Here is a 26,695-nt window from a genome sequence, read left to right on the forward strand (position 1 = left end):
TTTAGTCTCACTTTGAAGCGCAGTTTGATGAAATATGTATCATTGGACAAAATTTAATATAAAAGTATTTTAAAGTAGGCTTTTTAAGCTTTAAAATGCTTTTTGAAAAAATTGGTATGATGATTCTTTTTATCTAATTCTTGGCCCACACCATCATTCTTATCACTATTTTCTTCTTCAATTTTTTAACTCTCTCTTTCTATTTTCTCAGTATATATTACCTTTCACCATGTTTAAATTCTCATTCCATATAGCCTTTTCCACATTTATAATAAACTAATAATACGGTAATAAATAGAACTAGTATAGCTAAAATATTAAAACGTTGCGTCACTGCGTTTATTGTATTTTTAAATAAATTCTTACTATATCTTGCAAGAAACGAGTCTCGACAGACTCGTGAAATTGCTTGTTTAGCAACAATATACTTGATTAGAAGGATTGCAGAGAAACTGGTCCTCGTACTAACGATTGTAATATACGCATGCACGCATACGCACGCGGACGTGACCGAGAAAAGCGTTACTTTGTGAAAGTGTTCACATTATATCAAAATTCCAACAGCGATTCTTCTCTCCGCGATTTTCTCCTAACTGTTACACGACAAACAATTATAACTCGTAACGATAAAATTATTTTATCCACCAATCGTTCTTAGATTTTTATAATTTCAAAATTCCAACGGCGATTCTTCTTCCTACAGTTTTCTCTTAACTGTTGCAAGACAAATTATAGCTTGCAAAAATGAATTATTTTATAACCGAGTGTTATTAGATTTTTGCGATTGTCTATTGAATATTACCTGCGGTTAGACTCTCTATTTTAAGTTAAGAATGTCTGTATTATTAAGTCATAATTTAAATCATTGGAGGCTGTATTATGAATCTCAATTAATACATTCCGTGTTGCGTGGGTCATTTACTACCCACGTTGAATGTTCCGTTCAGACCGTTTGATATTTTGGCTATAAAAAGAAATATAATTATCAAAAATATAATAATTAAAAGAAGACAATTGATAAATAATGTGTAAAACTTTAAAAGATAATTGGAAAGTTTGTTTCTCAAAATTCACCGAATATGAGCCAAAGTCATTGAACAAAGCTGGAGATATATTTGCTTCAATAAATTAAGTTACTCTTTAAGTTAAATATTGCGTCTTGAACTTACATAGAAGACTTGAAATGAACTTCTGCTAATAACCTAATATAATTTACTAGGTATACAATTAATACTTAGGTATATAATTAATATAACTATGTAATTATATATTATATATATATATATATATATATACATTTTGAATTATATTTTATAATTAAATAATTGCTATAATTATGTAATTATAAAATAATTTGTGATATCATATACAGGATACATGTCATAATTGATGTATGATGCAATATACTGGTATTAAGTCTTCTTCTTTACTATAATAATAATAATATTAAAGAAATTTTTCTTAATATTATGAAATATTTAACAAATATAAATAAAATGCCGTGAGCCGATTGGTGAGTTTGTGATGGTTAAATCATTAAAAATTTGCGCGGCACGAAACATATTAAGAAGAGATGCATTTCGAAAGCATTTGGTAAAGAGAAAGAATGAATGAATACTTGAAAGAAAATTAATTTACAAGGTTGCAAATTTTAATGCCGGGCATAAGAGGTACAGCCATAATTTTCTATAATGCTACATAATAAATTATAATGCTTTTTCACATTTTTAGTAGAAGAGTATCTGCGTGTTTGAGGAGAATAAGCAAAGGAAAAATCTTGGTTTATAGTTCAAATAAATATGATAACTTCGTTTCCACCTCCGACTTGCACCAGCCACGCTAGTTGATTTTGTAATCCACGAGCCTTCTCACATCCCTTTCTCGTTTTTCACCTTCACACTGTTATAGTAGTAGTAGTATTTGTTCGCGCGAGGTGTCCGACGAGAGATAGCAGAGTTCGCACGCTGCCGATTACTACCAATACTTAGTGCCGATTCAGACGGATCGCATTCGCGCGCGGGTGGCATGGCAGGTCAGCGCGATTGCCCTGTACAATGTAACGTTCACGTTCGCGCGATGGGAAGTAAAAACTTCGTCCTCGACAAAGAGAAGGAGAACCCTTTTCCCTCTCTATTCCGGGAAAGAGGAAACGGACAGACGGAGATACGCTGGGACGATTGTAACATTTAAATATTAGGGCTACACTGAACGATGGAATACGAAGCGCGCAATGAACATGATCGAACGAACGCTTAGGTAGGAGTCTCTTTGAGATGCGGTGTAGACGTCGTGACGAGATGCAAAAAGAACGAATCATTTATGTTTGATGCACTTCCGTTCGAATTTTCGAAAGAAAAAAAGATTCGACTAAAAAGTAATAGAAAATAAAATTTTTATTTGAAATTTTGCGCGCAAAAGTGCTCGTAAGCAATCGATCTATAAGCAATAATATTATGTGTGCAATGCAGTTTGTGCGCAATAATGTCGTGTGTGCAAAAGTGATTTTTCTCTTAATTTTATATTTGTGCACAATAGTATATATAATATAAGCAATCGAGCTGTAGACGAACATTTTTGTACGCAAATGAACTGTCGACAAACGTAATGTAGGCAAATAATACTGTAGGCTGTAGGCAATTGATTTGTAGACAAACGAGATCGTCCCAGAAATAAAAGGTTATTTTTTAAACTTTTTTATTAATAACTTTTTTCGACCGACGTTAAAACTTCCTCAACGTCACAATGATGACCTTGCCAACATATGTTAAGGTCATTGGAAGGTAAGCTCTCCTCATCTTCATTTTTGATTATCATGAATATTGAAAAAAAATAATGCAAGTCACACATTTTTCGACTTCCCTCGGTATGTAGGATGTTTCTTAAATAGCGGACATTAGTCATATAGAACTATTCCTAATTAAAAATTGAGTCAAAAAGTTCTCTACAATTTTGCAATTTTCATAGTTGACGAAATAATAATTTCAAAATATTACTGAATAAGCACATATCCGACTGCCCAATCATTAACTATTACGAAAATTGCAAAATTGCAAAATAGTAGAGGACTTTTTGACTCAGTTTTTTATCAGGTCAGGAATAGCATTGTGAATCATTTATTTGGCAATTTTTAGAAATTAATATTTTGTCAATCACTATTGTGAAAATTGTAAAATGTTACAAGATTTCTCGACTCAAATTTTAATCAGGAGTAGCGCTATATGATTAGCGTCCGCTGTTTAAAAAACACCCTGTATATGTGCAAAAATATTTTCGGTCAAACTAATGTGCCTATTAATATAAATCGATTCACGCACCTATAACTCCCGGATAGCCTTTTGATATGACATGCAATTTATATGTAAAACTTTTTAGCAGTCAAAACGTCTTTCTTTCTAATTTACGTATATACTTATTGTTAGACATAAAAAGGCATACGAAAGGAAGAAAGAATAAATATTATAAACAGTACGAAAGAAGTCTAGTTTCATTTGCTTCCATTTTCTATTTGAGATTATAATACTACAATTTTACTTTAATGATCAAATAAAATAATAAGTAAACGTAGAACGAAATTTATAATTTATGATGTATATATATATATGTATTGTGCAATGCATTAAAAGATTATAAATTCGATAACACGCTGTCATACGCTATCTTTTCTTTTCGTAAATTTGTACTAATTGCGAAAAGCTCGCACGTGCTGGTTTTCACGCCACTCTCATCGTGACGCCTCGTCGTCGTCCTTGGAGGTCATCGATGCAGCGAGGATACACCCTCGCCGAATCGGCCTAGAAAGCCGCTGCTTGGCGTGCAGTTTTGACGGATCGAGTCACTGCACTAGACGTGTTTCATAACATTTCACGGCAGGTTAAGCGTAGAAAGATGATGCAACACGGCTCGATACACCACGCGCGTTTCGTACAATGGATTAGGAAACCTTGATATAAAACGGGCTCTCTTCGAATCTTCCTGCGATAACGCTCGAAAAAAAGACAACGGGGAAAAAACGGAAATCTATGCAACCGAACATGATAGATATTCCGTTAAAAAGGACGTCGTAAACGTTTACGGAATGCTCTACTTCATTCTATTGTTTCATTAAGAGACAAGTTAGATTCGATCAAGTTAGAATGCGAATTGTTCTCAAACGAGGAAAACATCAAAGAGAAAATCATTTATTACAGTTTTTTACCTTTTATATTGTACATTTTTATGATTTCCAATATAAATGTAAATTTTATAGTTTACCGTGTTAATATATTGTTCAACAATAATCATATTTCATCGATGATGTAATCAACGAGATTTGTATTTTCTTCGCAGATTATTTTAATAAAATATTCAAAATTTCAGAAATGCCACCAATTAAAAATACTAAAGTAACTTATTTATTTTATTTTTATGTAATGACATATCTACTAGGTTAAAAGTTCATGCCGTTTTTTTACATAATTGTATTTACAATATCTTCGTCGAAAATAAATGAAATTTAATTAAAAAAAAAAATAGTTTTGAAACTTAAAATAAAAAAAGCATTTTGACTTTGATTGCTCATAACTTCGTTAAAAATCATCGTACCGCAATTTAAAAAACCAATTTTTAAAGCTAAAACTTTGCTCTATTGAATATGATATAATAACAACAATAAATATATTTTGTGTATAATTTTTAACTAAAAAAAAAACGGCATGAACTTTCTGACCAATCCAATACACAAAGTAATAAATATTCATGATAATAATTATAAAATATAGCGAATAATTATTATAATTGTCGGTAAACGTTGTACGATCGCAGATGTCAAGTCTTTTGCTGAAAGTAGGTAGCAGAGGATAAAATTGTCAACCGGTTTCTCTCGCGACAATAAAGTTCGTTCTCGATAGCATCGTTTTTACATAAACAGCCGACACGTAATAGCCTGGCTGATTACGCCAATCAAAAATCGCTAGTTAGGAGCGAAGAAAAAAAAATGTCGCGTGTTTGATTTGATCGGCACGACGAGTCTTGTCTTCCGCAGACGACTTCCGCTAAATTCGATGTGATCAGAGCACTATTGTTCTCAGCCCCGAAAGCTCTCATTGTCCCAAAGCGTGCGACTGGCAACGCATGTCGTAAGTTCGACCGAAGGGAAAGTGATGGAAAAATGCACAATTGTTAGAAAGAAGGGAGCTCGAAATCGAAGAGAAAACCGATGTAATTATATAAAAATACGATATCTTTATTTATTAATAAAAAGGAAAAGAGGAAATAAGATTTTTTCAGTACTAAAAAAATTAAGTTTAAAAGTTTAGATTTAAAAAGTTTAAATCTGCTTCCATACATTCTAGTAGAACAAAAATTATAAAATTCTTCACTATATTTTCAAGACATATACACAGTACATGTCAATTCAATTTGATAATTTAACAGACTTTATTTCCTTGTTTTCCTCCAGAGCCATCCATTTCGATCGCACTTTCTACATTTTGCATTGCATGTATTTTCACATAAATACGAATACTATATTGTTTCATTTTAGACGCAGAAAGTGTAACCAAGTGCAGCGTACAAAAATAGGTTCGTTACCCCGTTACTCACTGTAATGCAAAGCGGCAAATTGTTTTGTTGCAGATGGCTGAATTGTGTACCTTTAGGTACTCGCGATACTTGAATTTCTACCGTCGAAAGAAAATGCTCAAAAACCTCGCAAATTGATCGTGGAAAAATGTTATGTGTTTGTTAGGTAATCTACTTGATGCAGAAGAAATTAGTAGTATGTGGTTTTTTGAAGCCTCCTTCCGCTATTGTATCGACATACACACCCGGTGGATCGACCTCTCCCTCTTGCGATAGATCATGGGCACACCTACTTTCTAACTTCCTCGACAATCGATTCTACTGATACCGCGTGTGCATGTATGCAACGTTACAGATCCGCGGTGCACAGGTCGATCGTTATATTCACGTTCTTACTTAACGCGGGAGAGCAATAACGTGCCGCACGTAGAGTACAGAGAGTATTACAAAAGCTCGTCTCGCAAATCGATCACGATCGTGTGATTTTTTTTATATCTCCAACTGGACCTGATACAATCATTGAAATCAAATTCAATCAATTTTTTAATTTAGCTGATAGCATTATTTTGTTAAGAAAATTTAATTATTCCCCTTGTATCTACAAAAATTTATAATATCACGAACGAATAATTGTAAATAACTTTGTAAGTAGCTCATTGTTAGTTCGTCAGTAGAATTTCAGATTATTAATTTATTCATCTTTAATTACTGTCGTGAATTCTTCGTCATATTATTATAATATGCTTGTTGACGGATCTGACAAGCATGAAAGTTAAAAAAATCTTATTTATTCGAAATTATTTTTATTGTATTTTTACATCTTTACATTTAAAGTATTTAAATGTTATAAGTTTTAGCCAGAAGCACTGGAGATTACAATTCTAAATAATTTTATTAGACCATCAAAATAAATATATAGGATGCTGGTTGTTAGAAGATCAAAATTTTGTGTAGTATTGTGCTCATTATGCTTGAAAATTCATACAAAATTATTTTCAAATCTGTATCTAACTAAATTTTTAGATAGGGAAAACCGAGACTGGTTAATACATGGGGTATACTTAATGTTGCAGTAAGTTATTTCAGACTAAATAGCGTATTTTCAGAAATAGAAAATGCTTTCAATTTTTGATAGCCAGAAAATAAATCAATGATATATTAAATGTTACATTTATCAATCTGCTCATTATATCATAATTTCAACTATTTCTTCAAAATCTTTACAAGTAATAACTTACAGTTATATTGACATCTTAAAATATATTTATTGTTTAAGCAACAATTAAAACATGTAAATATGGCAAGCCTTGTTGTGACGGGGCATGTGTTGTTACAACTGTTTCTGTTCTCTGCCGTTATACACATAATCTCGACATAACTTCAGCACAAAAGCGGCAACTGATATTGTGATCTTATGTAGAATTTCATTATTCTAACGTCTCTTAATAATTAGAATTTACCGTTATGGCAGAGGATTAGGGTTCATAGCAAATTTTTTTTTCTCTCCGTGCAGACGGATATTTACAAAAATAAATATTTAAAAAATTTCTTACTCGCTTGAATTTGGTACTGAAATATTGTTGGTACTTCGAGAGTAACGATCTGAGTATCAATTTTTCAACAAGCAACAAATTTTGTGTACTATATTCTTATATCACCTGCATGCAGGATGTTTTTCATAGATGAATTCAAGCCGGCAAAGCGGCTAGGTATGCTTGTCGAACGAATGAACATGATTGGTTCCTACTTGTAGATCCAACCAATCATGTTTAATTGTTCGGCGTACAGATCTGGCCGTTTTGTCGACTTGAACATTATATGATTCATTATTACACTTATTTTGCAAGCAACAAATTTAAAACTTATATACTTCAAGAGCAACAAAATCAGACAATATCTTTGTATCAAATTTAATCGAGCAACACATTTTTTTCTAGTATTATATTTTAGTGCTACAATTATCTGTACGCTGAAAGGTTTTTTATTGTTATTTATTTACATTTATCTCGCGAGTAATGGATTCAAAATTTGGATATTTAATAGTAACAAATTAATAACAAATTCTTACGTTATTGTTAAATATGATTTTGATTAATTAATAATATTAATTAATAATGTACGAATTAATTCTGCTCATTTTATTCTACTAACTTATGTATGTATGAGACGACGCTCCGTTGCTCTGTCGTTTCAATCTTAGAGTTTTCGATTTCAATTGAAAAAATTACTTTCGATGAAATTACTTTCGAATGTTTTTTTTAAGCCACAAGATGTTTTTACAATCGATTGGTAAAAAATAGCTATACTTGTAATTTATGTACCTCAAAATATCTTAAAATTGCGGATCATGTTTCGTAATTCGAATTCCTTCGTGTATTCGCATGTAAAGATAACATGTATAAATCAGGGACACATAACGGAGTTTTCGATAATAGGTGTCAACGTTAAGAATAAAACGAGTGATAGAAGACACTGTCTCGAATCGTTAATGATTAAAGCAACGTTTAGTTCATAGAAAAAGATCATAGAATAACAATTTTTTTAGTTTACTTTTAATTAAAGAAGATAAGTGCGAATTAAATCGTAATAAATTATTAATGGCAATGCTATTATTTTGATTGTTCGATACACTACATAAATTTTTTAGTATGCATTATTTAATAACGAATCAGTTATTATCAGTTCCGAAATAGAAAGAGAACTTAACAAAAAAACTATCAATCTTCCAAATTTAACAACTTGTAAATTTAAATAAAACATTCGCTTAGAAATTATCACATTAATGTGAAGAATAGAATTTTATTTATATTTTTTAATTTAAATCTATATAATATTATAAATTTTTTCGATTTAATTAAATTATGCACTAGCCCTCATCTTTCTGTTTCACGAACCTACGACTGTGCGTAGATTTGGAATTTCGAAGGTATATTCTTGGTCTACTCTTTTCAATATACCGTTGGCGTGACAGGGCCGATATATCGATCGTTAATGATAATGCGCGTAGAACTGTATCGTGACATACACGCTCTAACAGCGGTTAATCCCCATCAACTCCGATGCAGCTTCGTCGGTATAAGTACCGTTATTTCGGCTTCGAGGTTTTGTAACCGAGTGACCCAGACCCGAAGAAGCCATGTCGAAGACTCACTCACTAGCGCATCGTTATTACACAGAACCGTCGACCGGTTTTTCACGTAACTTTTCTTGTTTCTGTCATCAATCGTCGAGGCTTCTCTGCAAAAACTAGTTTCTAATTATCGCTACTCCAATGTACTCGCGATTCAATTTAGCATTATACAATACTTAACTATATCCCTTTAGTTATTACCATTTTAATTGCACTATTATTCACAATCAATGTTCTGTAAAGTACTTTTATAAACGTTTCGCATATTGTTTTATATAAATTTATATCGTATAATATTTGTTAAGTAATTTATTTAAATTAAATTATTTTTCAGTAATAAATTAAACTATATCATTGTGTGAATAACACAAATAAATAAAGAAATGATAAATATTGTCAAGGTTGAATCTTAGTATCTAATAATACTTTTATATAAATTTTAAGTACATTTTTCAGTTATATAAACTGTGCATCAATTAAACTGAGTAAACAAAGATAATTAATTTTTGATCATTGATGAAAAAGTAATAAAAAACAAATTTTACTATTAAGTAAGATAATTGGACTGTATATATGCTCCTATCAAGCTTTATGATTTCTTTTCTAATTTTTTGTTGAGTTCAAAATTGGAAATTAGTGGTTACATTCAGAAGAGAAAAAACATTTCTAAATGTTAATAATAAGAGGATAAGGAGATAAGGACAAAGGAGAGGATAAGGAGAGATAATATGAGATGATTGCTTCACTTGAATTAAAATGGATGACACTTTTTCAGCAAGTCGAGCTAGATCCAAATATTAAAAAATTAATAAAAAATATGTAACGGCCGGAACTTCGTTTAAAAATGATTGTAGATCATAGAATTCCGCAAGAACTAACTAACGAGAACTGTCGTTAAATCTGCTATAAGTAATCAGCATGATCTAGTATACGTATATAATCAGTTAAAATTTACATAGGCGCTAATCATGTGTGAAAAAACACAGATTCGCGTGTGTATATTTGAATCGATCGCGATAAAATGGGGAAAGTAATTAAAATCCGAGAAAAAAATCGTTGAGAAAAAGAGAAGATCCTATTGTTGGGATTATCTGAAGTAAAACAAACGCTGAATCACCTGAGTGAAAATAATTTATCATATAGGAATCAGAGAGAAAAAAATTTGTGAGGCAATTATGAATAGCGATTCAATTTCGCATAGAAATTCGAATGCATTTAATGAATTGACAAATATAACCAAAAATTAATTTTCATCTTCTTATACACTTTTGTCAGAGAAAAAAACATAGTGGTAGCAACTATATATAAAGATAATAACTAGACATATAAATTTTATATGCAAAATTAATGTGTGTATAAATATATATATATAATTAAATAAGCTATTTTATAGTAATCATAAAATAGTTCATTCAACTATATGTGAATATTAATTCTATTTATCAAACTCGTATAGTTGTCTTTATAGATGCTGTCATTATATTTTTCTCAGAGTTTACCAATCGCGATTTTATTAATTAAAAGCAATTTCAAATATTCGTTTAAAGATAGGAAAGAAGACATAATTGATATTTGCGCGCTATTTGAATATTTTGTCTATGTCTATTAAATCGCACGAGAAGATTATCTTATACATTTCGTTCAAGTTGCTGAAAAATTTATATTTGTCATCGACGTAGAATTTGGCTGCTAATTAAAGCGTTCGCATGCGTGCGTAGGTATGCAGAATTATGTTTCACTTCGTGAGAAATATGATTCGAGAAAGAGAGAGAGAGAGAGAGCGCGTTTCGAATCAGAATATAATAACCGGAGGCTTTCACTCCGAAGATGTCAGTCTCGCGCGGAGTTAAAATTAACGAAACGCCTCCGAGAGACGCTGCAAAGAAAGATTCTCTTTTCCTTTTCTTTTAACATCAGATTACTGATCTCACACCGTCTCCAAGAATGTACGTGAGAGTCTTTCCGTGATTTTATTAACATTCCTTAAGAAACATCTGTACAATGTATACATGAAAAGCAAAAAATTCGATATTATCGATTTAATATTATTGACATAAATTATAAAGTAAAGTATACATTGAATTAGAAATGTATATTGCTATAATTTTATATAAAAATTTTTATATAAACAATTTATATTTTTCATAAATCAATTTAAAAGAGTGTTTATATTATTTTATTTTTTAATTATGATTTATATCATTATGCCTCAATTTAAAATTAGATATTTATTTAATTTATTTCGAAACAATTTATCTCGATATAATTTATCTCTTAATTTTTAATGTTTCGATTTCTTCTACAAAAATATGACTTTCTTAGATTTGTATAATTTTTTTCGCAGGTACATTATGGAAAAGAATAATTAATTTAATAAAAGAATAAAAAATCTAAAAGTTATCTAAAGACTTTTAGATAACTTTCAACTCTTAACTCTTCTGATGATATCGTTTATTAGCTGTGTGTGTTTGTAGTAATATTAATTAATTATTTTCGAGATAATTATTGCAAATGAAATACGGTGGCTCTTCATTTTACCGTTAATACTTGAAGAACTTATTATACTTAATTAATCAGGGTATCATTATCATTATGACAATTATGGATACCAATCGATCGAAAAAAAATCCAAGGTAATCCGCTGCAATTAGCCTTAAAAGTACAATAGGAAATTATTCCGCGAATAGCACGACCTCGCTCGTGTATGTAATCGACGAGATTGTATCGCTTCTTCGCTTATGATAGGAAGAATGATGTATATATTTCAATCGAGATAATAAGATAACCCAGAAATATATTTTAAAAATTCATAATTCAATTTAAAAAAATGATTTATAGCTAACAATAATTAATATAGTGTAAACAAACAACAATTTTTTTCATTCTGAAGTATTTTGTAAAATTCTGTTTCATGAACTATATTTTTAATTCATATACCAATTTTATATCATACTTATGTTTAATAAACGCATAATATATTAACATTTGTTTACTAAGATATTGTGCTTTTTAGATAATTATTGCAACATTGAAATTGAAATACAATAGGTATTGTTAAAATTTGAGATTATTATCAAATTTATTTAAAAAGATTTTATATTGTTGCTTGTATAGAAAACAATGACTGCGTTGAATAGAATATGTTAATTTTAAATTAATAATTTTTTTCTATGTGTGCGTGCGTGTGTGTATATATATATATATATATATATATATATATATATATATACACAGATTAGACATATTTGTATGTAAAATATTGCTTTACCTAATTATTAAAAAAGTTTTTCACACGATTTTTTTCACGCTCTACAAAGCCTGTCTTTAACTAACTGTATATAATATTTAGTGACGTAAGATTTAGCATCATGCAGATACAATGGCTGCATTTGGAAATATCCGACGTCTCGGATGCATTATTTTGTCCTTGTTTAACATTGAATGAGTAACAAAAGACAAAACCGTCATACAGACAACCGAGCGATGTTTTCAAACGTAACCAATAGCTAGCAGATAAAGTAAAACGCGATGCATTATGATAGGTAATTCCGAAAAGTGGAACAACACGCGTGAAATCTGAAAACATAGATACTTAGTTCGAAAGAGCGGTTTCGTAATCGCCATATTGTAAAGGGTTAAAAGAAATCGAATATACATGAGAACGTAAACGATGAATGGGATCAACGCGACATACGGGATTGAAAATACGCGAGAAAGGCGCTTTCGCGTTTAAGGGCACTGAGAGAAATGCGTGAAAAAGTCTCCACGAAGGATTTCCCATAGAAATAGGAACAAATAGGTGAATTTCACACCGTGCGATGCGGCTGCTACGCGTAATTCGGGACATAAATTGCGAGTCTTTGGCGCGTTTCCATCGCGATCCAATAGACTTTCCCTATGGAGAAAAAATTCGCCTTATGCGAGCGCATCAGCAAGTCTCTCTCAAGAATGCATTATATCTCGCCTAGTTAACCGTGATGTACACGGTGTCCTGAAAGTTGTGCGCTTTCTCTTTAGATCATATATACGTGTGACTGCACTCAGATTAAAAAGTAAAAGAAATACATCAAGGTAGAATGTATAAAGATGATCGTCATAATATAACAATAGATAACCGACTGTGCGAATTTACTTGCTTTTATAAGACGTCGTAAAAATCACAGAACTATTGGATAGTAGTCATAGATAATGGAATTCGCACGTGGGATCCCATTCAAGCCTTCTACGACGTCCGTCCAATCCACTTGCGAAGTTACGCCCAAACGAAAAGTTATGGTACACGTTATTTCTTAGTCGATGAATAGATAATTAGAAGAAAGGAATCAAATCATTTCAAGAAATTTCGAGAAAATTAAAGAGCAACTTCTTCGCGCGCTTTAGAATCGTTCTATTATTTATTGAATCGATTATAAAGTTGCTAGTAGTAAATGTGGATTTGATCCTCTTTACCAAGTCAGCGATTTAAATGACGGCATCTGTAAATACGTGACGATGCTATGCATTTCTTTAAAGACTCTTTTCTCTAGAGATCGCTGTAACGGGTTCTTACTATTATTTAAATTGCTATCGTGAGTGTGATTCCCGTCTGCCTCTTCGTGCATGACCGGCCGATGATCTTAACTACTTTGGATTGACTCGATTCACGTCATGCCCTGAAAATTTGACCGACCAAACGTTACGAACAGGCGGACGCGAAGTAAATTACAATTGATAGAAGTCACGACGGAAGCGTTACAAATCTGAAAGCGTCATTGTGGTGTCAATGCACCGGTCCTACATAGTTATAATTATCAAGAAGCAAACAATTTTCAATTATCTTCAGTTGTAATACAAATACTCGAATGTTAATTAATTAAAAATTAATTAGAAATTAATTAGAAATAAGAATAAAATCGCCAGAAGAGAATCGGCTATTAAGATCGCCACAATTAAGAAATAAACCGAGATTCGATGAATGCTATGTACTAAAGTGCAATTTCACGAAATTATCTTTGAACATTAAAAGCTTCTAAACGCAATAAGAATCGGATGCATCTGCAAGGGTGAGAACTCCCGTAAATGATTTCGCGCAAATTACAAACATAATGGATGGTTGCGCGCCTGCTGTTCGATATTTTTATCGGCGAAATGCCGTTGGACGCTCGCGCGGTTCGCTTTCAAATAACTAAGCGTTTGTAATTTTGCTGATTACAGAACTGAAGTGCGGCCATCCGGCTGTACCGATGAACGCCAAAGTGTCGTTATCTGATGAATCCTTGATATCCGGCACCATAGCGAAATACACCTGCGATGCAGGCTACGAACTCTTTGGGTAAGTTTATATTTTTACGTACATGATATATTAGAATAATCCTTAAAGTAGAAGAAATTAGAAAAATCATCAATTTATAGTTCCTCGAAAAATTACAAGACAAATAATTGCCTTTTACAAAAATGGAATTTTTTAATTTATTTCTATAATTTTGTTAAATTTATACTAAATTGTATTTTATAATAAGCTAAATAAATATTGGAATTTATATGAAAAGTCTAAAAGAATCTATAGATTTTAATCCGAATAGAAAAAATATAGTATGCAACTGGAACAATAACTATAACAATGTTAACTGTTTCTACTGTGTGTGTTGCGATATCAGTTTTATTAGTTACTTATTAGTTCGTCATCATTACTCGTCATCAATAATTATATTTGTAATAATATATTATTTTATTTTATGATAATGATTTTATGGAGCTGCGTTCCATCGCGCGACATCCGCAGATAATATTGCTTTCCCGGGAAGAATCTAGATCGAGAGGCGTGTCATTTTATATGTTGTGAATAAATTAGAAAGAAAACTGGTAATATGTTTATGTAGAGAGAAAGAGAAAGAAATAATATGCAACAGAAAAGAATTAATAAGATATATAGAATATTTCTTGGTTCAATCGTCAAACCTAAAATATGAATTTAAACCGTAAAAACAAATAAAATTTTTCTCTGTGTATACGCTTTTGTTTAAAAATATTGACTTCTTAGTGATTTTAAAACAATAAAGAGAATAAACTTAGATTATTTCGATATTATTTAATTCTATAGTTCTGTAACTTACAAGAAGTCAATATCTCTAAAAGCGTTTGCAAACAACCTTCTTAAAGAAAAATTTTATTTGTTTTGAAGTCCAAATTGATATTTTTTTAACGATTTAACTTGAGAACATTCTAGATGAAGAATTATATCTACTTATAGTTCGTTTTTAGAATCTTAGCACAATTGCCAACTCTTGAGTTCTAAAATATTTCTTTGGAAAAAAAGCTAAAAATTTATTTGAAATGCGTCTTAAACATGAGATTTCAAGTAATATGTTGTATATTTTGTTGTAATACCTACAAACTGTTAATTAGCGCTTAATTTATTTGAGTACCGCGTCAGACTAATATTCTTCAACGTCAGACCGAGTATTTTTTTTTGTATGACGATTTTGAGATTGGCTATTAATATTCAAATAATCCGTTGAAGTCTTTTTTATTAATTTAAACTAAATTGCGCCGATTTGTGTTATTTATTCATATAATTCGGAGAAGTTATATGAATAAATATCGATAGAGTAACAAGTAAAAATTATTTAGATGATATCATAAATATATGATTAATTAAAAAATGTCATAAATAATATTCAATAAATTAAAGCTAATCTGACGATTCAATAAACGATGACGAAATTTCATCGTCATCTTACGCTTCTTCCGTAAAGGATTTGCGTTTTTATCTTCTTCGCGGTTACCATTTTCTTATAATGTTCTTTAAGATCATATAAAAGAAAAAAATATAAAATTACAATGATTCTCATTTCTCTGTATTGCGAAGAAGATGAAAAAAATCATTGACAAGCGTAACGAGTAAGAAAGAAAATACTTGAGGTGTCAATAACTATACACTTTTATCATACAAGACTGAAACAAAACGCAGATGACAAGCGAGGAAACTGGCTTTTTGTTGCGAAACAAACGCGAGGGAAAATTAATTTCCTGTCAGCGTGTCCATAAGGGATGCAACTGAAAATTGGTAGTTGTGTTACGCGTGATCTTAGTGCGTACATTCTTAGAATGGTGTGTTGTTGGTGGGCGAAATACAAGTTGCTAGTCGAGAATAGTGATTATCGATAATAAGGTAGACCGCTGACTTTCTCGGTTTTCAAACCCCGTTGACGCGGGGTAATATTTAAGAAAGATCGAAAGGGGACACAGAGATTTCTATTGCTACATTCGTCAGTTCGAAATTCGAGACAATGGTTTGCATAAGAAAGATTCCGGTGACTACATTCCTTTCTCCGCTTCGAAAAAGGATTTCTTACGTAGGTATTTAAATTAACTAGTTCAATTCGGATTTAGTTATTGAAATTAGGCTTACTAATAAAACGTAATAATTATATTGCACGCCATGATGCGTGACGTTAGTGCATATCTGGCAAATGATCATATAGAACGAGTAATTACACGCATGAACGTGTAATTGTAACGTTACCGGAATTTTTCTTAGGCGCAAAGCACACAAAGAAGAGGCACAAAGATTTGTTAGAAATCTATGGAGAGAGATTATGTAATAAATTCAAAACATATTTATATAATTCTTTTGATTCAAAAGCCATCTTTTTATCGAGTTTCTCTTTAAAGTTCGGACGGGTGCAAATATTGCTATCTTATAATGTCCTTGCACCTCCTTCTCGCAGAATATTTTAATTATTACATCAATTATGTACAGAAAATTAATAACTAATGTTTTTCGCTCCAACGACTCGACAAAAATTTTCCATGGCATAACACGCATAATGGAACGAATTACACTTGTTATCAGTTGTGTAACGTTTGAAGAGAGAGTGATATTCGTGGATCGGTTCCTGTTTCCGATAATATATACGCTCATATATTCATTTCAGCCCAATAACTGTTACTTTCTTTCAGAATTGGTAGTTTGGTGTGCAGTCCACGAGGAAAATGGCAGGGTGACCTACCGTTCTGCGGTGAGTATTCACTTTCTTTTCAATCGATCCTTTTCAATCGAAGCTGAATAATGATATTCTGAACGGCATAGTATTTCAACACACATTTTAACGAGATTGGCTAATTCTTAATGCTCATCGTTCGTAATATTAATTTTAATTATATTAATTATATACATCTTTATAATTCGCCCATCATCGCATTCGTTTTCTATCGGTCTCGATGACGGCAATCGACTTTCTCCATTGAACGAAACGGAATTCATTTTCGTGATATGCCTGGCAGACATGGACGCGAGAGGGGTCGTTGAACGAGATTCGCATTTTCGTCAGAGAGGACACCATACTGCCTGCCTTAAAATACCAATCAAGCTACTTTCCCTTACTTTATACAAGATGCCTCACTGTCATTGATTCTCTTATAAAAAAAAATTAACTATAATTTATATTACTTCGTATTATTTATAATTTAACATAAAATATTCGAATAACACAATTATATACCAAATTAATACTCGGATATGGTAAAATTTTAATTTTAACAAAGTTTTAAATGGACTTTTTTTGACACAAATATAAATTATTTTTTAGTGTGTATAGATAATTTCATAAAATTTTATTATATATTAGAAAGCTGTTTAATCACCAAAATTAAAATATCAATTTGCATTGCATAATTGTTAAAAATAATTGCACCGACAAATTTCTCGAACAAATTGCCCGAAAAATTTCTCGATCAAGAGATAATATAGTTCTGGGATATCTTTTAGAAAAGTAATGTATACAATTTTAATTATAAGTTTCTCCGCATTATCCAATATAAATAATATCAGGTTGGTGACAATTCTTGTAAATTGCACGATTGCCGTAAAAAATGACTTTGTTCTGACTTCCATGACTTTCCCTATGTAAAAAGTACGACCGCAAGAAAATACAATTGTCATTGTTCAACGGTAGCGGAACGATCCGCGTTATTTCCGCTTTTTATTGTGGATCGCCACAAAAATTATTTCTAGAAACAAATATACGTTGGAAAAAAGATACGTACAATGTGAAACAACAGTGGCGAAATGGACATCTGACAACAGCTAATCATCGGCGATAATTACTGTCATTGTCAAAAGCATCCTAGTATTAACGAGCATATTGTCATTTTGCCACTTGTTTAATGATCGTGACTAAACTGCAATTAATAAACGTTACACAAGCAGCGTTTCATGAACTCTATAACTATCAGAGAAGCAACATGCAGCATAAAAACTAACAACATAGAAACTAACTGGAATTCTGATTCCTGTGGTTTGAATTAAGAGATACCGTAATGGCGAAACTGCAATAGGATATTGTGCAATAGGTACGAACGTGGGTTTCCGTAAACCGGCGAACCAATCAACGACCGTGAGGGGTGGAAATGCGAATCATGGTAATGATGGTGACTTCGGAACGGAACATGATGGGAAAAGATGTACGGAAACTCAGAGCGAGCCCAGTCCCTGGTGGAGGGTCGATCTTCTCAAGTCATATTCCGTCAAAGTTGTCCGAGTGACGACGCGAGGTTGTTGCGGTAAGTCGTCCGCGTATTATCATATTTATTTTATATTTGAATCGATTAACTCAGATTCATAAGTAAATTTTTATCCAAATTGAGATTAGGAGATTCAAAATTTTTCAGAGGCGGTAGATACATAATTTCCTTAAAAACCACATTAATCGCGCATTCACTGAAAGGTGATTGGTAAATATGTGACAACAAATTTTGTTGTTGTGATTACTGCTAGTCTGCTATACCAACTAATTATTAGTAAGGCTGATTCTACAATATGCTTTTTGTTTCCTGTTTCTTACTGTTTGTCTTTGTTTGTCTCTTGCCTTTTTGGCCAATAAGACAAGAGACAAACAGCAAGAAACAGAAAACAAAAAGTAGAATTAGCCTAACAGAAGCAAACTATATAGAATCTAACCTATCTTTTGAATAAACTTTAGGTTACATAGAATTCGTAGATGATTGTGAAGTCTTAAATCGTAGGAAACCGACCAAGCACAGTCTAATATAGAGAGAATACTTCTAGAATTGATCAATTTCTTACGATTTGAGACCTTGCAACGTCTACGATTTTTATATATATATATATATATATATATATATATATGAACCTCTTTGCTAGCGATACTAGTGATTATTTATTACATTAACGAATTAATTTGCAATCATAACAAATCAATCGTTTTTTTCACAAATATCATTTGCTTGATTTGTTCCTATACTATATAACAAAAATCATTTCTCTCAGTGTTCCTATCCTATTGATGATTAAATTATATTCAAATATATACCTCATTCTGTAAACAAAATCTTTTTTCCGAAACAAAATTACACAAATAAATTCTTCATTTTAAGATAAAATTGAATAAAAAATAAAATAAGATAATTGAATATCCCAAAGATTCTCTTAAGTTTCTATCGTACAACTACAAATTGGTTCAAGTCTAGAAGTACAGCCCCAGATAGCACACAATATTTATAAAATATTTGTAAATATTTATAAGATTTATTTTGAACATTTTGTAAATATTTTTGTAGCCTTAGATTGTACAGATCATAATTATTTATTATAAATATTATGAAATATTTAAATAAATGTAGTAAATGCTATAAAAATGCTAATTACAAATAAAAAATATTTATTAGAAATATTTATTTAAATTTATTATAAACATTATATAAAATATATGTGTGAAATATTTATACAGTATTTCAAAAAATAAATAATAATAAATATTCTGTGCTGTCTGGGGTTAGCTAGAGAAATGACTTATCGATTGCTCGACAGGTCATCAGCCTCTTCAGGATATTGAGATAAGAGTGGGCAATAGCAGCGCTGAATTGCAGCGCAATCCTCTATGCGCTTGGTTTCCCGGTACTATTGGTAAGTATTTTAAAAGAATTACAAATCGTTAACAAAAGAATGTTCAGAATATTTCCGATGTTCATTACTGTACTTTTTCCTCGTATACTAAAAAAATTTTACAGTCTGTGTTAAATATTACAAAAATATAAATTGATAAATTATTTTATAAATACAAAGACAATCTGTTATTTATTTTAAGTTATAGTCTATAATATATTTGAACTTTATTGACAAATTAAGTTCTAATTAATCCCTGAACAACGAAAGCAACTTAATTAAGACATATTGATAAATCGAACTCGCAGAGGAGGGTATCACGAAGACCTTCATCTGTGCCAGAGCACTCGTGGGACAGTATGTCTTTTTGCAACTGGTCGGTGTTGAGGGTAGTTTGAGCCTTTGCGAAGTGGAAGTTTTCGCTACTGACGGTAAGCTCAGAATTTCCATAAAGTTCCAATTCAAAAAGTTTTCTTCTAATAAGTATACGCTTACGAATTTTGCATTTATTAAGGATTAATAAACAATTAAGAATTAAAAAAGTCGAAAAATCACCATAGAAGCACACATTTATTAAAACAGTCGAGAAACGATATCCATGAAAAGTATTCAACAAATGTTCACAGAATTCTCAATAGATAGATGTGCGTATGCTAATACACCTGCCGACGCCGATTTAACTGCCTTCAATTCTACGTGTTACGAATTCATGGTGAAAAAAGGCGGTTCCTTCGAAGAAGCAAGAAATTACTGTAAAGGTCGTGGTGGTGATCTCGTTCACGGTTTTAAGGTTTTTACAATTCATTTTTTTAATTCATTTGTCTCTTTACAAGATTATTTTCTTATTAGATTCTATTCTATATTAATAAATTTTACAATTTTTAAATAAATATTTATAAGAAATAAAAGATCATAACGATCAAAGTAAGATCTTCAATGCTTAAATAATTCCATGTCAATTTGTCTATACTATATATTAATATGTAGTTAATAATATATATTCCTCTATATATATATATATATATATATATATATATATATATATATATATATATATATACACACACACACACACTATATTTGTAATCATTTGAATTGTGCGTCAAATTAATTTTTTCGCACTTAGAAACGCAGTTAAACTTCTGTAGTAATACTACAATTAAATTTGATATAGGCATCTATTAAAAAAATCTTAATATGAAAATCTGTAAATACATTTATTTATTGCGAAAAATATTACTTTGAGAGTCGAATCCGGATCTCTATTTTCGTGCGAATGTCCTAAGTCTCAGTGATCTAAAACTTTAGGATGCTCGCACGGATACCATATTAAAATCTCTTTAATAGATGCATATTAATAGATGCATATAAAATCTCTTTAATAGAGCATCAATTATGGTATTACTACAGTCGTTTAGCTGCATTTCTAAGTCCGAAAAAATTAATTCGGCACTCAATTCAAATAACTACAAATACAATATATAGTATATATGTATGTATAGTATGTGCAAGTTCATATAGAATGATTAAACATTGAAGATTTTGCTTCGACCGTTATGGACCTTTACTTCCTATCGATTATTGTGTTTTTACATGTACGGTCCAATAAGATTCTTATTGTTTATAAATATATTAACGTATATTAACAATATAATAAACGTTAATATATATTAACAATATAAAACAATTTGCAAATAAGACAATCTATAAAGCATCCTGCTATTAAAAGTAGAAAATAGAGTGCTACATATTTATGTTAAAGATAAACAAAGCTCATTAATATTCTTATAGATATAGCAATTTTAGTCAAAGATATTTATATCGCAGGGAATATCGTCTGTATTCATTCTGAATAACCTAGAAAAGCGGAAGGATAAGTTAAAGACCCAATTAGTCTGGATCGGGGCCCAGAAGGAACCGCAGATTACGGTACGAACATGGCGATGGGTGGACGGTAAGTAGTTGAAATTTCGGCGAGTTATTCGTCAATGATTATCCGTGGGAATCAGGCCGGGAGGGCGGAGTTAGGTAACCTGGGGTGAGATTCGATAACTCGATTGTCGATTCATTGTCCGACAATTATCCGACAATTACAAAACGACTACACGACATCGTTATTTCGGGAGGGCAATTTCGTAAATTCGTATTCGGGTTTCGCGTTCGATAAAACGATGATCTCGTTCCGTATTGATGAGCCAATCGAGTATCATGTAACCGTCAATTGAACAAATTATATCGTAAGTAGAATTGAATAGAATCATTACAAAATTGTGCAATCGGAGTATTTTTCATGATAAATAGTACGTGAAAATTTGTATAATCATTAAACATCGGATTTTTATGCAGATATTTTTTGCAGACATGCACAAAATATGCAAATTTGCACAAATATGTAAATATGCACGATATGTACAAATGAATATGCATTCTTAGAATATGCTTTTTTAATAGATTTCTATTTTGATATTACTTTCTAATCTTTTCAAAAATATGAAATTGTATAAAAATTCAATGTCTAATAATCATATTCAATTCGACAGGAAATTACATCTTCTGTCAGTGTAGTACATGTCAATTAATAATTAATTATATATGTAAATTATATATGTATATTCTTATCGTTATTTATAATATAATGCAAGAATATATATAATTTATATAAATATAAGTATATAATTTATCATTGCATTACAGATAACGATACAAAAATGCATATATGTATACAGAGCTATAGAGTGGGACTATTCAATTTAAATTTTAAAGTGATACGAAAATTTGCAGAAAAATGTCTCACATACTCAATTAAATTACAAACATAACTAGTATATTATTGAACTATGTAGTAGTACATTATTATTGAATATAAACGAAAAAATCTTATCCTATCCTAATTTGCTGTTATCCTATGCTAATTTTCTTACAAAATATAACACGAAAATAATAAACAAAACAAAAGATCCAAGTATGTGTATACCGAATTAATATGTACTGATTTAATATTGAAATAAAGTAGATCAACTGTATTACAGGCGAGATCGTGCAAAAACCATCCTGGGGCAAGGACCAACCAAACAACTATAACGGAGAACAAAACTGCGTTGTGCTCGATGGAGGTCGTGGATGGCTTTGGAATGACGTCGGCTGCAACCTCGATTACCTTCACTGGATCTGTCAGAGCAGTAAGTGATGTTGAGGAATTTTGTTTATGAACAAGAGAAGAATCCGGTTCGGGTATTCTCGCCAGAAAATCATTTCGAATTAAAAAAAAAAAGGGAAAAATACAAGAACTTCTCATAAAAATGTTGTCTCATAAAAAAATATGCTTCCTCCATTCACAGAGCCACCAACTTGCGGCAGTCCCGAAAAATCGGAAAACACCATAATTGTAGGATCCAAGAGAATGATAGGCTCCACAATAGACTATGTTTGCCCGGATGGATATATGCTAATTGGATCGAAAAATAGAATGTGCGAATCAAGTGGTTCTTGGAGTGGCGACGTGCCCACGTGCAAGTGTGAGTAATTCAATAGTGCTTCAAAGAAGTCCATCATATTCATTCGATTTCTTATCCGGCATCGTTTTTATCACGCGAAAATATATGCGTACTATATACATGTATTTATATTCTATTAATTAATACTTTTAAACTTTTTTTTAAACTATTGTTGATCACTATCTGAGAATTAAATTCATGCACAATTAGCGTTGAATATAATATAATAGCTTAATCTTGGATCTATATTTTGTATAAATATCGTTTGATTCTAGGATAATTTCATACAATTTCTCAAGATGTACTATTTAATAGTATCAAGTATATTATTTTGTACAAATAACGTAAACTACGTACGTCATGCGTAACTTCAGTCATTTTTTGAATATTTTCGCAGTCGTCGACTGTGGCACGCTGCCGAATTTAGAAAACGGCGCTATCACGCTACTGGATAACAGAACCACGTACGGTGCTTTCGCGGATTATAAGTGTAAAGAAAATTTCACACTGAAGGGTGATACGAGAAGAAGATGTGGCGACGGCGGTATCTGGAGTGGTCATGAACCCCAATGCTTGTGTAAGTATAATTTACACACATTCGATTACCTACTTTCGATATTCTCTGTATACAATTTTTTGAAAGGGATGTTAGATACATTTAACTATTAAAATATTTCTTTAAATGTATTCAAGTACAAACATTTTTTAATAAGTTATTCATAAATATGTATGTGATATAAGTAAATTTTATCATAAAAGAGAAGAAGAAAGAAAGAAAAAAATCTACTTAATAATTATAAATAGTACAATCAAATATTTGTTTCTATCTGATATTTAGATAATTGTTTAAGTTTATGACAAAAAAATGCGTATCTATCGAAAGCGTGTTCTGAATACGGATTTATATGTATAAAATTACGATTATAAGTTATAAATTATTAGAAGAAAATTTCATGTTAACGTGCTTAAGTTAAATGATGAGTCGCGTTTCTAATGTTACTGGCTAATTACAGTCGATTGGTGTCCTGAGCCACCGGAAGTGAACGGTAGTATCGTGACAACTAACGGAAAAAGAGCGGGTTCGACTGCTACTTATTCTTGTCAAAATGGATTTATTTTATTTGGAGATAATGTGAGTTCTTATAATCATTAATTTATAGTTGTCATAATGTTATTGCAAAACTTTTTTTCTTAGGAAAGAATTGCTGAATGCGTATCGCGGTTGCCTAATTCATATTTCAACAGTATTTTATGTCATTACTTAATATAAGTAACTTTTTATGTTAAAATAAGCATTGCGATTCAATCAGAACTAGCTTGATTGGACCACAACGCTTGTGACACACTTGCAATGATGCGATTAATTAATGTAGAACTATTATTAGGTGTTGGAATTAATTCGTAGCGTTTTACAAGTGATGGGAAGTACTTTCATTAATGTATTTTTTAATGCTCATGTGAAATAAATAACATTCTTTCATTAAAAAACGCTACGAATTAATTCCAACACCTAATACATCTGCTGATTGAACGGTCCGTCGTAAAATAGTTTAGATAGTCGTCAAAACGAGTTAAAATTAATAAAATGCACATAATTTTGAACATTAAGAATAACCGATAGAGATTAAAATCTTTGTTAAAATCTTTGTTCGTATAATGTTTCTTTGTTTCTGTATACTGTCTAATTCTGTATACTAACAACTAGCTTAGCTTGTTTGGTCTCTCTTTGGTCTTTTTCAAAAAATTTTTTTTAATTTTTGAGTTTTTCTTTATATATTTATTTAATTTTTAAAAATTTAACAGGTTACATCTTGCCTTGTGCGTGCTAACACGTCAAAAAAATCAGGTACATATAATGTTAATTTTTGATCAGTTTAACTAATAGATTAACATAGCTAATAATAAAGTAATTATGTGGCAGTTTTATTCTGAATTTGTATATTTTCACTAAAATTCATTATAGAATATTTACATTCACTGTATATGCATATATTTGCAATTATTATAAAGATTAAATTGATATTTTTATAAAATCTTTCAAGTTTTCTGAATCGTACTTTCAGAAGATAAGACTGATAGTTGACAATAATAAATTCAATAATTGATATAAATACAAAATTTATTACGAAAATAAATTCAAGCCAGTTTTATGTTCTTATGTTTTTATTATTATTCTTTATCAATTATTAAATGCTTAATTTTTTATTTTAGATAAATTAATAAAATTAATAATTAGTTAATTATTATTAATATTAGTTAATGATTTTTTATTAATCTGATTTTTAATTATTTTCATTCATAAATTTGATACTTTCAAAGAAAATACGATTTAGAAAACCTACAGATACGATTTTAATAGTTGGTTATCTAAATTGTATCTTTTGCAGCATATTAAAAGATTTATAACAAATTAAATTCTTGTTAGTTAAACATGTATAATAGATGCCTGAAACGTCAAGCTACAATTTCCAATGTTCTTGCATACAAATCAGCACCATGAAAAATATAAAAAAAAATTGCTTAAGTAGTACGCATTTGGCAATTCTTTTCTATGTATAATATATATTAAATTAAATAAGTTATAAATAATATAATCTATCTAATATTTTGTTAATTTATAATTACGACCCTTGGATTAATAATGAAGGTCCTCACGTGCAATGTCGGTGGCGAATGGTCTGGCAAAGCGCCGCAATGTCGATTTGTTGACTGCGGAGCTCCGGCCCAAATCGAGTTTGGGACCGTTGTTCTAATTAACGGTACGACCACGGTAAACAGCTTAGCTGTATACACGTGTCAACAGGATTATTGGCTAGTGGGCGAAGGAAAGCAAGAGTGCACCAAAGAGGGCAAGTGGAGCCACGACACACCATCATGCGAGCGTAAGAATCATTTACTAAAAACATTTAAACCTAAAAACTAATTAGCCGAAGAGACTAAATTCTTATGCAAAAAATAATTCAACTGTTTTCGTAAAAATTAACGCTACGATCAATTTACAAACAGGAATAACTTTTCTTTCACACAGAACATATATGTTTGTCTTATTATTTATTTATAATTTTATTTAGCAATTAGCTTACTTAAACAAAAATGAATTTATTTAATAACGATAGAAATAATTTTACAAAAAGGTACAATTTTAATAAAAAATACAAAAAAAACCTGTTGCCTTTGTTTATTCAGTACAATTTCAGAAAGATGAGTATCTTTTTTTGCAGTAATAACATGTGAAGAACCAGAAGTGCCTACCGGAGGATACGTAGTAGGATACGATTTAAACGTTCACAGTGTTATCGAATATCACTGCGACGTGGGTTATTTGCTTCACGGAGAAGCGAGACATTCGTGTGGCAAAGACGGCGAATGGACGGGAGAAGTGCCGATCTGCGAGTGTGAGTCATTTTTCTCATATCTCTTTTCCATCGAAACCGCTCGCATGACATAATCTTATTGAATTATGAAAGGAGTAAGTTAAATCAAGTGTATATGTGTGTGTGTCTTTACTGTTGATATAGCCTTCGCCCTAAACGAGATCTCCTTCGGAGTAGCTTATTAGCATAAGCAAATAGAAGAATATTACAATTCGATCAGATTTCAAACGATATTAGCTATTTCATTTCATGA

At 30.9% G+C, this 26,695-nt stretch overlaps 1 protein-coding gene across 1 annotated transcript in view; it reads left to right on the forward strand.

Annotated features, from left to right (window-relative positions):
- The window catches only part of fw (CUB and Sushi multiple domains furrowed), a 37,470-nt gene that overhangs the window by 4,879 nt on the left and 5,896 nt on the right, over positions 1–26,695 (forward strand). Inside the window, exons 2-14 of the mRNA XM_011053906.2 lie at positions 13,883–14,000; positions 16,631–16,689; positions 18,023–18,232; positions 19,500–19,595; positions 19,883–20,005; positions 20,201–20,364; positions 21,402–21,528; positions 22,604–22,753; positions 22,913–23,089; positions 23,466–23,645; positions 24,082–24,200; positions 25,716–25,950; positions 26,290–26,463. Coding sequence (XP_011052208.1) covers positions 13,883–14,000; positions 16,631–16,689; positions 18,023–18,232; positions 19,500–19,595; positions 19,883–20,005; positions 20,201–20,364; positions 21,402–21,528; positions 22,604–22,753; positions 22,913–23,089; positions 23,466–23,645; positions 24,082–24,200; positions 25,716–25,950; positions 26,290–26,463 — 1,932 coding nt within the window. The remainder of the gene's footprint in view (positions 1–13,882; positions 14,001–16,630; positions 16,690–18,022; positions 18,233–19,499; positions 19,596–19,882; positions 20,006–20,200; positions 20,365–21,401; positions 21,529–22,603; positions 22,754–22,912; positions 23,090–23,465; positions 23,646–24,081; positions 24,201–25,715; positions 25,951–26,289; positions 26,464–26,695) is intronic.

This window comes from Acromyrmex echinatior, chromosome 18 (assembly GCF_024713525.1).
Source record: "Acromyrmex echinatior isolate Ae372 chromosome 18, ASM2471352v2, whole genome shotgun sequence".
Taxonomy (NCBI): domain Eukaryota; kingdom Metazoa; phylum Arthropoda; class Insecta; order Hymenoptera; family Formicidae; genus Acromyrmex; species Acromyrmex echinatior.